General features: G+C 42.5%; 1 protein-coding gene across 3 annotated transcripts in view; it reads right to left on the bottom strand.

Moving 5' to 3' along the window:
• MAPKAP1 (MAPK associated protein 1) overlaps positions 1 to 16,881 on the bottom strand; it is a 136,429-nt gene that overhangs the window by 38,268 nt on the left and 81,280 nt on the right. For 2 of the 3 annotated variants that reach the window (XM_042479763.1, XM_042479764.1), the window contains exon 9: positions 1,828 to 1,935. The exons of the other annotated variant lie outside the window; for it this stretch is intronic. In XM_042479763.1, coding sequence (XP_042335697.1) covers positions 1,828 to 1,935 — 108 coding nt within the window. The remainder of the gene's footprint in view (positions 1 to 1,827; positions 1,936 to 16,881) is intronic. 3 annotated transcript variants of the gene reach the window in all.

The raw sequence follows: 16,881 nt of genomic DNA, 5'->3' as shown, positions 1-16,881 counted from the left end.
TACTATAAAAGGGAGGAAGGAAGGAAGGAGGAAAAACATGTGGCAGCACCTTTAATACTAACTGTTTTTATTTGAGCTTGAGCTTTCATGGATACAAATCCACTTTTTCAGATGCAGTACTGAATATATCAAGGGCTCAAATCTAAAGCCTATTTATACAATTGTGGGAGTGGGACAGAATGCAATAGGATCCAGAAAGATGCAAATCACATCTCTTGTCTTAAATTTGCAAAGGGCCAGGTGAGGTGATGCAGGCCAAATCCAAGTACACATTACTAAGTGTTAAAAGGTTCGCCATAACAAATACTCTGGAGTAGCAGAGGAGCACCAGGTTTCCTTTGGACAGCTAAGACTTTTGCACCACCAATGCTTCTTAATCTACTTGATGTAATGCAAGATGTCCTGCCCATCCACCCCGTACACCAGTGATTGGCAGCATATTTGTACCAAGTGAATAAAGTTGTTTCTTTCTTTCCTGGTAATTCACTGTGGACCAGCACCTGCACATGGACCACCACATTTTAATAGTATTTCACTACGTGATTTGTTCCTGGGACGCTTTTTCTCTCAAGGTCCCTACACAAGATGGCACTGTGGCCTCCTGGAAGCAAATCCATTCCCCAAAAGAGCTAAAAACTCACTTCCAAGATACTCGGCCCATGCCCATGAACTGTATGATAGTTATGATACAGACCAAGGAGACACCAAGCAGCATCTTTAAATGTCTAGGCCACCTTCCCTAAACTCCCAGAAAACATGCTTCCATTTCAATTAGATGGCCAATATTCATGACCACATCTCCCCTTTGTTATTGTTGTGTGCCTTCAAGCCATTTCTGATTTGTGGTGATCCTAAGGAAAACCTATAGGGTTTTCCTGGTAATTTTCTTCAGAGGGGTTTGCCATGGCCATCCTTTGAGACTGTGAGAGTGTGACTTGCCCAGTGGGTTTACTTGGCCAATTCGGGATTCAACTCTGTCCAATGCTCTCATCCTCCCTTAGCCTGGCACAATTCTCTCTAGTCCTCAGTAAATTTCTCATTTGGTTTATCATATCTGGACCCACAAAACTGTGCAGTCATTGACTCTAGGGCATGATTTTGCCCTTTCTTTTACCCCATGCCAAGTTAACTTAGTGCAAGCAATTTTGAACTCAGTTTGCAGCTGAAGACAAAGGGGGAAAGTAGAAGGAGAGAGAAACTGGGACACTTTAAAGCAGGTGAAAAAGTGGGATGACAGAGAATTAATGGGGACTATTTCTGCCAAATTGGGATAGTTGGAGGTTATGTCTTCACTGTGACAACTATTATTAATGCCTGCTTAGTAAAGTGGTTTGGAGAAATGCTTTTGAGGAGTAACCCTGGTAAAGTCATGAGAGGAGTTTTTGGCTTAGAAAGGACAGGACTGAAATCTTGACCTCTTACTGATACTAAGTTGGAGCAGACGCACATGGATGTTTTTCAAACAGAAGGATGGATCAGCAGCTGGGACAGAGAGAGGTTCATAACAGGCTTATAACTTTACAAGAGCAGAGGTTAGGGGAAAACAGATTAATCATGAAGTGATAGGGTGCAGACTATTTAACTGAAAAGGTATGAAATCAATCACTGGAGTTTTGGAAACAGAAGTCTTCTTTTTTCTTTTGGCAGAGATGAAAGCTGCCTTTGAGGGTCAGGAGGAAGAATGGAGAAAGAAGAAAAAGAAGAGGGGGGAAAAAAGAGGGAGGGAACCCAACTGGTCTTCCAATGTTGCTTGCCCAGCCTAGGGATCCAAGGGACATAACTTACGTGAGCTTAACAACGAGAAAGGGAGGGGAAGGGCCAACGTACTATTCTCTCGGACGAGGCAGAATTCCAAAGTGCTTTGGCTGTCCAAGGTACAGTCTAAGTCAACAGGGACGTTTGGCTCGTTCTGCTTCTCCAGCCGGTATTGAGGGCCTGTAAACAGACAATAAATTTACAGGAGTGCTTACAGCTTTAGGAAAGGGGAACTGAGGTGTAGGAGGAGAGGAACGGAGAGTTAAAACATTCAAGGATGCCAGCTACCCTAAAGACATCAGATCCTATCTGATCTAGGAAGCTACGCAGGGTCAGCTCAAGTTAGTACTTGGATGGAAGACTGGTGATGAATACCAGGTGCTGTAGGCTATATTTCAGAGGTAGGAACTGGCAAAGCCACCTCTGAGGATTCCTTGTCTAAGAAAACCCTATGAAATTCATGGGGTTTCCATAAGTGGACAGATGACTTGGAAGGCACATAATCACTTCTGCTCTAAAAAGATTTCAAAACCTACAGTAAGGCGATCTCTTTAAGAAGACCCACCAATGCGTTACACAACAGAATGAGGTCCAGAGTCCTCCAGAATTTAGTTTTCATCAGGGTGAAAGCTAAGCAAAGTGGTGATGGACCAGGAATGGGATAGGATGCTTGGGACCAGACATATTTGGTATTTTGGATATTTTTTGGATTTGGGAATACCTGTATTTGCATATATATGCATAACGAGGGATAGCTTGGAGATGGGACCCAAATCTAACCATAAAATTAATTTTTGTTTCATATGCACCTTATACAGATAGTATGGTGGTAATTTATACAATATTTTAAAAATAATTTTGTGCATGAAACAAAGTTTGTGTACACTGAACTGTCAGAAAGCAAAAGTGTCACTATCTCAGCCACCCATGAAAAAATGTTTTGGCTTTGGGAGTATTTTGGCTTTTGGAATTCCGGATAAGGGAGACTCAGCCAGTATTTGACAAAGATTTAGTGTTCTTAAAACCCAGGTGAGGAACAAACAAAAAACTTTTGTCAAGTTTCAGGAAAAGGGAACCCACACAATGCTATCCAATATTCACACGAAAGCAAACACTGGCGTTGGTACCAAAGTTTGATGAAACGATGGGAAACTACATATGCATAATATCGGACATGGCTTAAGAACTGAATTGTCTGATGGAAAATGATTTCCTTGAACTCGAGAACTATCTCTGCTCCAATGTCCCTGACTGCCAATGTCTCAGGTGCCTGGGGTTACTTAATCTGTTTGCTGTCAGCACAGATTGTTTCCTATCTCTTTTAATATCCACTGGGGTTTGGCTCCAGGACCACCCCCTTGTGGATACCAAAATCCAGGGATGCTCAAGTCCTGTTAAATACAGTGGCATGGTAAAATTGGGTTCCTTATAAAAAATAGCAAAATCAAAGTTTGCTTATTGGAATTTTTATATTTTTGAATGTTTTCTAGCCGTGGATGGTTGAATCTGTGGATATGGAGGGCTAACTGTTATCAGAGGGGGATACAGAATGACTGGTCATTCTGTCTATAACTGTCTATAACTGAGAATCCATGTGATGGGTGCAGAGAGATCTTTAGTTTCCCCGATTAACACTGCTGGAAGTATATATGCGGCCAACAAAGAAAAATGAAATGGCCTGGATGCTTCCCCACAACCAACATGTGGGGCTGCTAAGGCTGGAATGAATGTATGTGTCTTTATATAATCCTCAACTCTCCCCCACCCAGTTGTCCACCCCCATCTGTCGGACCCTTCCACATTTGGTGTTTTGTTTCCTAAAGCTTACCAAAAAACCCAGCTGGGAAAGATCATTTTAAAATTAAGAAACAACAAGAACTGAACATGACCTGTGAAGGTTAACAATTCCGCCTTATGCTGCATACCCGGCCAAAAGGAAAAAAAGAAAAAGGTCCTTCGCTTTGATGATGAGAAGTATAACCAAATTAAACAATTCCCTCAACAAAAGAGAGAAAAGCTGGACCCTATTATACAAAACTATCCCGCCAGCCAGGCTAAATTGCAAAAGCTTAGAAAGGCTTTTGAAAGCCTGACCCATCAGTTCTAATTTTTAAAACTTAGCCTTTCAGTCAAGGCGAGAAAAAGGCCCAATTCCAACTTTTATCTCTGCTACAAAGTGCTGTTATCTTGGGCTGATGTCTGGAGCTCTATCTCTCTTTCTGCTGACAAGCAGAGACGAGAGAGATAAGATTGGGAACGAATCTCACTTCTCAGAGTAAATAAATAATCAATACTCATCTAAATGTAAATGAGAAAGTATCCCCCTCTGATAACAGAGCTCTTATCAAAGAGCCAATTTTCCCACAGACACTTGGCCTCCACCGAATCACCATCGCTCTGCCCAGCCCTAATGGCTAAAAATGGTCACTAAATTGAACCGATCACCAGAGATCAACTAAGTTCGGGCCTCGGCTTCTTTCCTGGCCCCAATGTTTGGGAATGCAATTCTGCCCCCATTAACTTTCAATAGCAATGAAGAATGCATAGGTCAAGGGAGATGAAGCTACAGGATAAACAAACCCAAAACTGCTTTTTTCTCTTTTTCTTTAAAAGAAAAAGAGAAAAGGAGAGGAAAAAAGAAAACAAAGAAGCAGATGCAGTAAACAAAAATGGCTTAAAAGCCTGTGAGGAAGAAACAGCTGTAAGATAGTCCTGGAATAAACCAAGTTAACATTAAAATGTGATGCTTTCTTTCTTTCTTTCTTTTGGTACAGTTTCTTTTTAAAGTATGCAAACAAAGATAAGGAATAAATCATACTAGCTGGAGGATTTAGAGAACCCCATGTGCAAACAGATGCTGTGCATGAACTTCACCATACACAATGTGCACACTAAAATAAATACACATGAAGGATGCTGAACATTTTAAAACAAGGCACCATTTCAAAACGTTGCTGTTGCTTTGATGTGGAGAGCCAACTGGTTGGTTTGAAATGTCCTTGGTGAGCTTCATAGACACATCTACTATGAAGCTACTTTGCCATTCCTATACTATGATTATTTTGAGCACTAGGTACAATGGGATTTCAGGATGCTGATGCGAAAGGTGTGGATTTTGGTTTTTGCACATTGAAGAATGCTGTGGCAACCAAGTTTGCACAACCGTGCTCTGCACATCAGGAAAAAGATGGATGAATCGGAGGAAGCTGGCTGCTCATCCAGACTGTGCTATGAAGTCTAAATGGCCAATCTTTCAGATATTTTTGAACAATAATGGGTTACTCAAATCCCTCCCTATCATCACTGTTTGCAAAGGAGAGTAACATTCAGGGCAGATTCTAGATTGTATTCTAGTCCTGTGGATTGCAGTTCAACACTTCCATCTCACCACGGAGTCGATAATATTGGGAAGCTCTTGTTGCATGATTAGCCTTCCTTGACCGTAAGCTTACCTACCTCTGGCAGCTCTCCTTATCAAACATCTTAAGAAATTCCATACTATGAATGACCATCCTGCCTACAATTGCCCTTGAGCGGTCTCAACAATGAAGAGAAAATTGTTTCATCTTTGACTTGATCTACCCATACAGTGGACAACAAGAACAACAAGGTGGCAGAATTTGTTGTTGCTAACTGCCTTTGTGTCAACCTCAACTCATGGCGACCCTGTGGATGAGACATCTCCAAGATCCCTTATACTCCACTAGTTAGGTTCTGTAACTTCATTCCCATGACTTCCTTGCCATGTGATGTTCCTCCCTTTCAATAGCCTTCTACCTCTCCCAGCATTATTATCTTTTCCAAAGATTCATGCCTTTTTTTGATGTGGACAAAATTTGACAGCTTCAATTTGATCATCTTGCTTCCAAGCAGATGTACAATTGAGAAATACACTTGACAACCAGACACACATGCCTATCTGCAGCCAGACATGATGCATCTAAGGGCTTTACCATGCATTCTGATGCAGAGATCAGACTTTCATTTTGTCCTCCATTAGTTTATCTGGTAGCATTTGCTAATCACTTGTGGATTTCCTCTCAACTCTGGGTACCTTTATGGGGCAAGTTTCCAGCAGTCACTTGTCCTCATGTGCTTTTTTGCTGCTCTTTTAACTAGGAGACTAATGGGCTGAGAAACAGTAACTCCTAGTTCTGTGTGTGGTCAGCCCATGTGCCAAGCCACCAGATGTGTAAAGCAGAACTCCTTCTGGGCAGTGATGTGTTCTCAGGCTTCTCTCACATATAGATGGGACCTCATGGATAGGAAAGCCTATGCAAGACATCCTGTTTGGGCTGAGACTCTGTTTTAGCAGCAATGCTTGGTGGCTTCTCTGTGTTCTTTGGCTCTGCCTCCTGGCATTCCTCTGGCTCTGACTCTCTGGCACATCTCTGGGTTCCAGTTCTTGGCGCCTCTATGACAGCTGCCTACAGCTCAGCCCTGACATGGTCACAGTGGGGACCACTGCATTTTAATTAAATTTGTTTTTGCTGTTGGGTGCCTTCAAGTAATTTCTGAATGATGGAAACCCTAAGGCAACGCTATCAAGGGGTTTTCTTGGCAAGATTTGTTCAGAGGAGGTTTGCCGTTGCCATCCTCTGAGGGAGAAAGAGTGGCCCAAGGTTATTCCTATGCTCTATGAGGAGCGACTTAGGGAGCTGGGTATGTTTAGTCTGGGTAAGAGAAGGTTCAGTGGAGACATGATGATCATGTTTAAATATCTGAAGGGATGTCAGACTGAGGATGGAGCAAGCTTGTTTTCTGCTGCTCCAGAGAATAGGACATGAAACAATGGATTCAAACTATAGGAAAAGAGATTCCATCTAAACAGTAGGAAGAATTCCCTGATAGTAAGAGCTGCTGGGCAGTAGAATATACTGCCTTGGAGAGTGGTGGAGTCTCCTTCTTTGGAGGTTTCTAAGCAGAGGCTGGATGGCCATCTGTCGGGGGTCCTTTCATTGTGTCTTGCTGCATGGCAGGAGGTTGGATGACCCTTTGGGTCTCTTCCAACTCTAGGATTCCATGATTCATTGCGTTACCATTGTTGAGTGGGGATTTTAACCCTGGTCTCAGGAGTCCTAGTCCAACAGACAAACCACTACACCACACTGGCTCTAAGATTGTGACAGCCTTATGTTATTTTTACAGACATGTGTGCAGTCTGATAGGACTGGGAAGATCAACCTTTAAGTTCACAGTGAACCATGAAATGCACAAGGTGATCTTGGTCCAATCCCTCTCTCAGCCTGACCTATTTCGCCAGGTTGCTGTGAGGATACAGTGTGGAAGAGGAGCGACATGTTTGTTGCCTTGCACTCACTGAGGTCAAAGGAAGATTACAAATGTAAGAAACAAACAGAATGTATAACTTCTTCATCTATGATTGTATGCTCTACCTTTTATGCCAGTTGTACTGACACCATTTCAAATTTATGTCCAAGTTATTTTGGCTTTTATTGATTTATATATTTTGTGAGCCAGCCAGAGGGTTAGTTCATGGACTTATTAAAATGGTAAAGAAATAGATAAAGCAAACGCCGCAGGCGTCATTATTTCAAACCTAACATTTGCGTCTGCAAATCCAGTGATTGCAATGCTATGTAAAGATGCCTGGATGGATTTTTAAAAACCTAAACAAACGTTTTCTCCCTGCCATGGGTGTCTTGTGCCATCCAATCTGTTTTTTCTTGAACGGTGTGATGGTGACATTACCCGATTTTATGTACAGTTTATCCCTTGCTCTCTGCAGAAATAAAGATGGTTTCCGTGGAAATAAACAGTCATTTATTTGAAACAATTGTAAAAAAAAAAAAAGAGGGGGGGGAGAACGAGAAAAAAAAAGGGGGGGGAGAGTTTATGGAAACCAGTGGCGTAATGCATTCAAATAAATGCCAGAACCAGTTGACGGAGAGCCAAGGTGTTAAATCACACTGCTTAAGAATTCAGCTGTGGGAAACCGATAGTAAATCCAGACTGACAGAATTTCCAGCGATGGCAAAAGGGCCTTGACATCTAGTCCGGGACACAAAAACTACAGCGGTTCAAACCCATTTTACTTAACGCCACCTTGACAGCTGGCGAAATTAAAGAATTTAGTCAAAATACACCTTAAAATAAATAAGAAGGTTCTTCCTCTGCTCCACCACCCGGCTTTTAAAAGGGATTCAAGCCAGCCAATGCCACCAGCGGCCACAGGTCCAGCATGGCTATTAGGAGAATTTGCAAAAATCCTTACTTGTTTATGGGCTCAATTTATTTTTAAAATGAGAAAGCTGTGTTTGAGGCATAAGTGGGGTGGGGAAGGTGCACACCCAAAGGATTTAAGGTTTAAAAAAACCATTCTACATCAAGGTTTCAAAAACCACATTTAAGGTTTGAATTTAAGAGTGCAAACAAAGCATTTGCAAAACTAACATGCTGTTGGCCCTCTGCATTTGCAGCTTTGAATTTTTGTGGATTTGATTACTCGCAAATTTGATAAATATGTTCTATCTATGAATCTCTAGGTCCTCCAGCATGATTCTATGGGCAACCTGTACCAGAGGTTACATTATGGGACCTAGACATTCCTAGAGACAGCACTTTTCTAGGCATTGATAGATCTTTCAGCATAATTCTATGGTCAACTTCAAGTGGATGTTAGCCACAGAGTTGCACTGGAGCACCTAAAGATAATATTTCTCTAGGTATTTGTAGATCTTCCAGCCCAACTCTATGGTCAATATCTGGTGGATACTGACTAGAGAGGTGCACTGGAGGACCTAGAGATTCCTAGAGAGGTGTTCTTGCAGTTTTTCCAGGAGCAAATGTCTTCTCCTGAACATACATTTATATCCAGTAAATATTTATTACAGTGGGCCCTCTACATTCACTGGTTAGGGACACAGGGCCCCATGTATAGATTGGAAGATCATCGGAGAAAAAGAGAGAGATCCAAGAACATGGCAGCACTTTTGAGAAAGATTTCCAAAATGGAAAGATTGCCAGCAAGCCATCACCACCTCTCCACCACACATATCAGTTGCCCCCTGAAAGAGCAGGCACTTTCCACTAGGATAAAGTACTGTTGATCCATTTTCAGAATATCCAAAGCTATTCCTGACAGCTGTGAGGGGTGGGTGGGAGCTGCCCTGTCATTGCAAACCAGCTGCTTCCATTTCTCTTGCAGGTATGAAGCTCTCCTCCAAATTCACCCACCCCACTGAACACAATCTTGTGCCTTTGCCTCTGGAAAATATGGATCACATCTATGAAAATGTTGGCTGGGAGAGAGTGTTTATAACAAGATGAAGGATGTTTGGTCTTAAAAGGACCAAATCTCATTCTTGCTCTGTCTTGCAGCTGGAAACAGCTGTCTGGTAATGGTGGGTAAGTGTGATCATCTTGTGGAGGGTTTTGGTTTCCATCCAGGTAGTACAACCAGGTTTAGTTTAGAGAAGAGAAGACTGAGAGGCGAAATGATAACCATCTTTAAATATCTGAAGGGATGTCATGTAGAAAATGAAGTCTAAGTCTGCCAGGTCAGCAGCACTTCAAACCCTAGGGATGTTGTCACTGGGGGCATGGCCCCATGCTACCATTAAACCCAATCCATTAAGCATCAAATGTTGCTGCTCTGAGCATGTCTTTCAAAAAATAAACATCAAGTCTAACAAAAAAGAAAATGTTTCTCTGGTTGGAAATTAACTTTCCCAAGCTCTCCATTGAATGGGTGAGTGGGTGAAGGACGCTTTCCCTAGTTCTGATTGCAAACACTGCTTTCAGGAGCCCACGGGCATTGTGCATCCAAAGGAAGTTTGCCACGCTCTGTTTTGAGCAGAGAGCAGTCTATAGTACGTGTTCCAAAGCATGCTGCAGCAGTATATGCCACAGAATGTGCGCAATGTGTATGTGTGTGCATGTGTGTATGTGCTTGTGTGGCAGCTTTCAAAGAAATAATGCTCTTGCCTCAGATGTCTCCCTTTTCCTTAAAGATCAGAGAAAAGATCCTGAGCTCTACAATGCCTACTCTGACTCCATATGTACTCATCCTTAGGCTAATAGCAACATACTACGGTATAAGTAGTAACCAGTTATGTGAGATGAAATATCGGTACATACATACATACACATATATGTTGTTGTTGTGTGCCTTCAAGTCACTTCTGACTTATGGTGATCCTAAGGTGAAGCTATCATGGGGTTTTCCTGGTAAGATTTGTTTAGAGGAGGTTTGCCATAGCCTTCCCCTGAGGCTGAGAGAGTGTGGTTTGCCCAAGATCACTGAGTTGGTTTTCATGGCTCAGCTGGGAATCGCACCCTGGTCTCCAGAGTTATAGTCCAACACTCAAGCTACTACACCATAGTCGCCCTCACATATCTATATACATATATGAAGAACACACACACGCATTTATATGAACACTATACACACACACACACACACTCTACTAATTCTTTTAGGGTCTGCCCACGATTAGTCAAATTCTACCCCCAACCCTTGGTGTTTTGTTCTTAGTCTTGTGCAGAGCTGTGAAACATTCCTTCTGTGTACTACAAAACTCAGAATCACCCAGCCAGTATGGCCACTAGACGTGTTGGCTGGGGATTCTGGGAATTGTAGTTCAACCATAACTTCCCAAAGCTTTGTTTTTTTTTTTATTAAAATAAATAAACTTCCCCCCAACTTTGTCAAGCAGGATCCATAGGGGAAATAAATACACAAGAGGGACAATGCATAAATCTGCAGAAAGAGTATGTCTAGATCTGAGAAGAGATCATTTAACATCGTGGGGGAGAGGAGTTCATTATTTTTTGAGAAGAAATAGGCTAATCTAGGGACCAACATGGAGTGTTAAAAAATGGTCCACATGTTCCTGGTGGAGTGCAATGAAAGTTGCTTCGCAAGATGTTTTTAGTGGTACAATGGTAGGGGGAGGTTTACAAGCATAGGATTTGGTCCAAACCTTTAAAAAAGATTGATTGGGCCTTATTTGTTTAATGGAAAGCTGGAAGTTCTCTACAGGCCTCGCTTCTACAAGCCAGCCTGGTATTTTTATGGGAGGGAATGTTCCATTTCATCTTGGAACAGCAGCTACCTCTTTTAGTTAAATTGAATGCCCTTTCCACAGTGTCAGATCTTAAAAGGTGTGTATGCCATGGAGGTCCACCTCTGTATCCATTCCCCATGCTCAAATAACTGTCTCTGGAACATTATCAGCCTCTAGCCTTGAAGGACCGGCAAGGTTAAGTAGGTCTAAATCCTCTTTTAGTCCTGACTAGATTAGTCCTGACAAAATCCTCTTTTAGTCTAGAGCAAACCTTCTGAATCTATGTGTTGACTCACCATTCAACAACTGACTGAATGGGTCCATAGTCCCAATTAATCCTTTATCACCCCACTTTTTCATCTGCTTTTAAAACGTCCCACTTTCTCTCTCCTCGTTACACTTTCCTCCTTTGTATGCAACTTACTGCAAACTGAGTTCAAAGTTAGGGACTTCTGTCTTTTCTGGACTGAGTACACTGAGTATAAGGCAGCTTGCACTTGCCAAGCATCCCTCTGGGTCTTCCTGACCTAGTTTTGATATAAATGCTTCCGGGCTTAGGGCCCAGCCTGGGTCATTGCTTGGACAACAGCCAGACTTCAGCTTCTTTTGGGGAAAGAGCTTAGAGAGATTCTGTGAACTAAAGTCTAAAAAAAGCAAAGTTTCTAAGCTCTGGGCCTGCAAAAGTGGAAAGAGGCCAAGTAGACGGTAGCCCACCTAAGTGGCTGTTGTTAAGCCATTTCTGACTTTTGTAAGCCTATCATGGGGTTTTCTTGCAAGATTTCTTAGAGTTTGCCATTGCCTTCTCCTTACTCATTCAGTGGGTTTCCACAGCTGAACGGGGATTTGAACGCTGGTCTCCTGGAGTCCTTGGCTGCATCTGCACTGCAGAAACAATCCAGTTTGACACTGCTTTATTCAGTGGAGACTACTCCATTAAAATCTACCAATAATACCAAATTTTCAAAGGAGGTTTCAAGCACAAGACCTGCAAGAATAGTTGACTCTATATATAGTTTTGTGAGATGTTTAGCCTTCTCTGTCAGAATGCTCTGGTGACACAACAAACTACAAATGCCAGGACTCCATAGCATTGAGCCATGGCAAGTAAAGGGGTGCCAAAGTGCATTATTTATGCAGTGTAGATGCAGCACTAGTCCAACACTCAAACCACTGCACTATGCTTGCCCTCCCATCTACAGTAGCCTATTGTCCTCCTGCAGCTACCAGATGGAAAAGCAGGCATACGGCAGGCCACCATACATAGTGGGTGAGCAACTATCAGTATGAATTGTTGTAAGTTGCACAGACTTGATCTAGGCTGTATTCTTCCTCCAGTGGCAGGAATCCAGACCCAGTAGGACTGACGTCCCTGTAACTAAACCTTGCTGGGAAGCCTATTCCTCCGCTCCAAAGGATATCTCCTCTTTTGCGGGCTGCTCTCGTTTGCCAGATGTGCCGCTGAGCACAGAATAGGTTAACTATACAGAAGATAAAGTATGCTGCTTGGTTATTTTTCATTACCATAAGAAAACATCCATTACGCGCCCTAACTTCATGAACGCACATCGGCGGAATCCATTATGACAAGAGCAATTGCATTCAGAGCTCCTGTATATAGAAAAAGTGAAAGGGGAGGGGGGAAGAGACGATGCCATGGTAAAGGAAAATAAAAAGGCAGCGGTTGGCTTTAACAGGGCACCGGCAAGACAAACTCTGAGAAAGAGAACAACAACTAGATGAGTTTTAAAAACCCAGAAACCCTAACAGATCTGCATCGGCATCTCCTGATTTATCCAGCTTGACTTTAACTAATTAAACATCTGCCTCGACAATTTCCGCAGTAGATTTATCATCCCCATTCTGTGACAGTGACTGTTTGTTACCGACTCCCTTGGCCGCCAACCCTCCCCAAAATCTTGCTAACATTCGCGAGAAAGTCTTCCAGTTTCTTCCTTGGGTACGTGACAGGAAAATGATACAGTATTCCCATTAACCCCCTATGGTTGTCCTTTCTGGAACTGTTATTGTCCATCTTAGAACAAAAAGGAGGTTTTTAACATTTTTGTTTAAAGGTGTCCTTTAGAAAACAACCGGGGGCCACCACAGTGCCTTGGGGCTTCGGCATGCTGGCGATCACTTTTAATGCCTTAAAAGTGGCCCATGTCAGTTAAAAGTTGTGCGACAGATACAACAAGAGCCAGACCAGAGGTGCAGGTGGTATGTTTTGGGTTACGCTTTTCAGCCCAAACTGCGCATAATGTTTGCATTCTATAACTGGAACTTCCAATATAACTTCTGTTATTAGAGCTACTCTCCTCCTCTTTCTCCTCTTTCTTTCTTTCTTTCTTTCTTTCTGCAGATCCATTCCCTAAGTTGTTCTAAGTTGGTTTACTCCATTGTTTTATTCATTCAATCCTTCTAATTTATTAGTTTATCATTGTCATTATTGTCAATAATTGCTGCGCCTAAATACCCTGAAAGAACCAGACCATGACACGTCTTGGATGCTAAGCAAGGTCAGGCCTGGTTAGTAGTAGAGGTTATATTTTAGAGCAATGTTCCTCCATTTGTTTTGGACTTCAGTTCCCAGAAGGCCCAGCCAACTTGGCCAACAGTAATGGATTATGGGAGTTAAAGTCCAAATCCTCTGGAGGAACAAAAGGTGATGTTTCAGAGGAAGCAAATGCTAAATTGCCTCTGAATATTACTGGCCTAAGAAAACCCTTTGAAATTCATGGGATCACCATAAGTCAACAAGTGATTTGAAGACATGTATACATATACACAGTTTATTTACCTATATCGCCTTTGACGGTAACATCTGTAAGGCAATCCACTATGTAAAACTACAACAATCCAATAACAACAACCCCACCAGAAACTGGATACAGGAGAAGTAAAATCTCAAATAAAACAGCAGAGAAGAAACAAGAGAATGAAAGATGAAAAGGTCCTATGTGTGCCCAATGACTACAACTGTTTCTTTACTGAAAACTTTCTGGTGGCCACCAACCAGTGGATTGTGGATCATCAGTGGTCCATGGACAACCACACTAGTCTACACAATACAGAGATGCCATCTATGATTCTATAAACCTGAGCATTTTGCCCTTTTTACAGGCCCCTGCTGCATCAGGGGCTACCCACATATGCCCTCCGTCTTAGCTCTGGGCACGTCTTTATAAAGTTAGCTGGAGATGGCCTCCACTTAGTCTCAATTCTCTGCCCGTTCAAACACATTTGGGCCGCAGTGGTACTTTGATGAATGGTGGATTTTACAAAGATCTATTCCAATAGAATTAAAATGATTTTCCATCACGCTCATTGCATTTTCCACAAAAAAGGGGTCATTATCCATTTGTACGCCCATTTATTGACTCCTTTGGTTCGCCCTCCCCCTTCCTCACAATAATATACAGTATCTCATAAATTGCAAAGCAAAGACTTACTCAGCTGCAGTCATTTTTAGCAAAATAACTTGTAATAAATCTGTTGTAGCCTTGGTTCCTCCCTCCCACCCTTCTCCTTTTTCTATGGCTGACAGGTTCTGCCCAACACAAGACCCAAGATGCAGATATTTCCAGAGACTCAGGGAAAAACTGAGCCTACATTTCCATCACCAGGCACACTTCTCAGGAGTTTGGGACCAGCTTATTCTTGAGTTGGAAGCCTCTTGACTTGGGGATTTATGAGACTCCCAGGTCTCAGCTTGGACACCCTCCTGCTCTTCTTCCTTCCCATGTAGCCCTATGGCTCTTACAAGTCATAGTAGAACCAAAATGTCTTCTGAGCCATTGCCCAAGCAAGAGCCAGTTTCTTCCTTTCTAGTGTAAGTCCCTTACTCTTTCTGCTTGTCCAACTGCCCACCAGCACAACTCTGTGGTCCACATCCGCCGGAACCTGACCATAGAATTATGCTGTGAGATCTAAAAATGCCCAGAGAAGTGTTTTCACTAGGAATCTCTTACTCTTCCAATGTGACTCTATGGTAATCTTCCAGCAGAGTCACTCTGGAGGATCTGGAGATTCCTGGAGAGAACATATCAATTAAATCTGTGAATAATCAAATTTGCAAAAGTCAAATCCACAAATGTGGAGGGCTGACCATTCTGGACCTCTCGCGGATAAGAAATAACATGGGACTCCAAGTGCTGTTGTCTCCAATGGGAGTGTGACATGCGTGTAGCAGCTAATGGAGCCATTGAGAACAATGGAGTTTGTCATCTGCGGATGTTCAGATTGCAGCAATTGAAGAAAGCCAGGGGAAAGGGAGAAAGTGGGAGAAGGAGAGAGAAACTGGGATGCTTGAAAAGCAGCTGTAAAAGAAGGATGACAGAGGATTAACCAAGATTATCCTTGTCAAATTGGGATGGTTGGAGGATACACTCCGCTCTGAAAAATGACACCAATGTGGACTGTGCTTCCTCAATGGCCCTGGAATGGACACAGAGCAATATAAGAAGGGGAAAAAAATCATAAAGTGAGGGAAGAGGGTGACAACAAGCGGGATACCCCACTTGGAGGGAAGATCTGTTTGGAACCCTGGAGAGGCACAGTCCTTGTAGGAGGGTGCATGTCCTAGAACATTTTGTTGCAGGTCTCGCTTGCATTTTTCTGAAAAAGAACTGGCATGGAGCAGAATCTCAAGGTTCCATTTGTCACGGCAGACTCTATCTGTCACTGCTAACCTCATGCTTGAGAAGGCTGGTAAAGGTTGGTGGCGACAAGGTCCATAATGGCATTTTTATACAAAAGTCACTAAAGGAGAGGCTGGGAAGGTCAGTGATTCCCAAAGGTGACTGAGAGAGAAAGAGAGACGGGGAGAATGAGAGTGAGAAAATACATTAATGCTTAGAACTCACAACGGCCACCTATATATTGTAAGGTTGCTCTGCTGGCAAAATCCAGGTGTATTCTTCAAATTATTCACTAAAACTCAATGTGGAATATACAAAGCGGTCTTCATGTTGTTAGACCCTTTCATTATCTAACTTCACGCTCTCTGTTTTGACTGCTACATAAAGGGTGCATCTACACTGTAGAAATAATGCAGTTTGACACCACTTAAACTGCCACGGTTCTGTCCTACAGAAATCCTGGGATTTGTAGTTTGATGAAGTACCAGCACTCTTTGGCAGAAAAGGCTAAAGACTTTGTAAAACTACAAATCCCAGGATTCCACAAGATGGAGCAACAGCCAGACACTGATACTATAATTCCAACTTAATTTATGTCAGGACTAAGGGAAACATATATATGCACACTTTACCAGGATTGTCTTGTGTGCCTTCAGGTTTCTGATTTATGGCCATCTCTCCTGTTTATGTCAGTACATTTTGCTTCAGGCAGAAGAATCTCTTGGGGTGGCCCTGCTACATCACTTTCTTTAATGGAAGATTACAGTATTTTATGATTGGCTTTAACTGCTATAAGCCCTTCCAAGTGATACGTAAGCAGTGGAACAGTAAGATATAAATCTTTACAATCAATAAGCAGATTGGTAAGTGAGATTGCCAACCATGAATTGCCTCCTGAACTCCAGATCTGTTTTGGAAGTGCTCTTAAGCCACTCTCATGACCTTCCAAAAATGAAGGATACACACACAAATACACACAGGCGTGTATGGCTCCATTATAAATATTAATAGGATGGATAGCATTTGGAAGCAAAGGCTGCTGGTTGAACTGTAATCTTACCTGATGCATATACACACACTTGAAGACAGGATTGTACAATGAGAAAAGGCCCCACTGTGATACTGTTCAGATACAGAAGAGCCACTGTGTAGTACAGTGGTAAGAGTGATGTACTACATAATAGAACTGGAAGGGGCCACATGGGCTACCTAGTTCACCCCCTGCCATGCAGGAATACACAGCTTACAACACTCATAAAAAGATGTCCATCCAACTTCTGTTTAAAAGACTGACCCAAAAGACGTAATGCACTGAAGTTCCCAGGATCGAAATACACAAGGCTCTTTTTCCCACCAAAAACTGTAACCGGGATTGCAACAATTAATGGAGGGTAGGTCAATTGTGACTTGACCATCATCAGGAGCAACATGCGTCTTTTGATAGGTGCCCATTACTATGA

This window comes from Sceloporus undulatus, chromosome 7 (assembly GCF_019175285.1).
Source record: "Sceloporus undulatus isolate JIND9_A2432 ecotype Alabama chromosome 7, SceUnd_v1.1, whole genome shotgun sequence".
Taxonomy (NCBI): domain Eukaryota; kingdom Metazoa; phylum Chordata; class Lepidosauria; order Squamata; family Phrynosomatidae; genus Sceloporus; species Sceloporus undulatus.
This window is presented reverse-complemented; position numbering and strand designations above follow the sequence as displayed.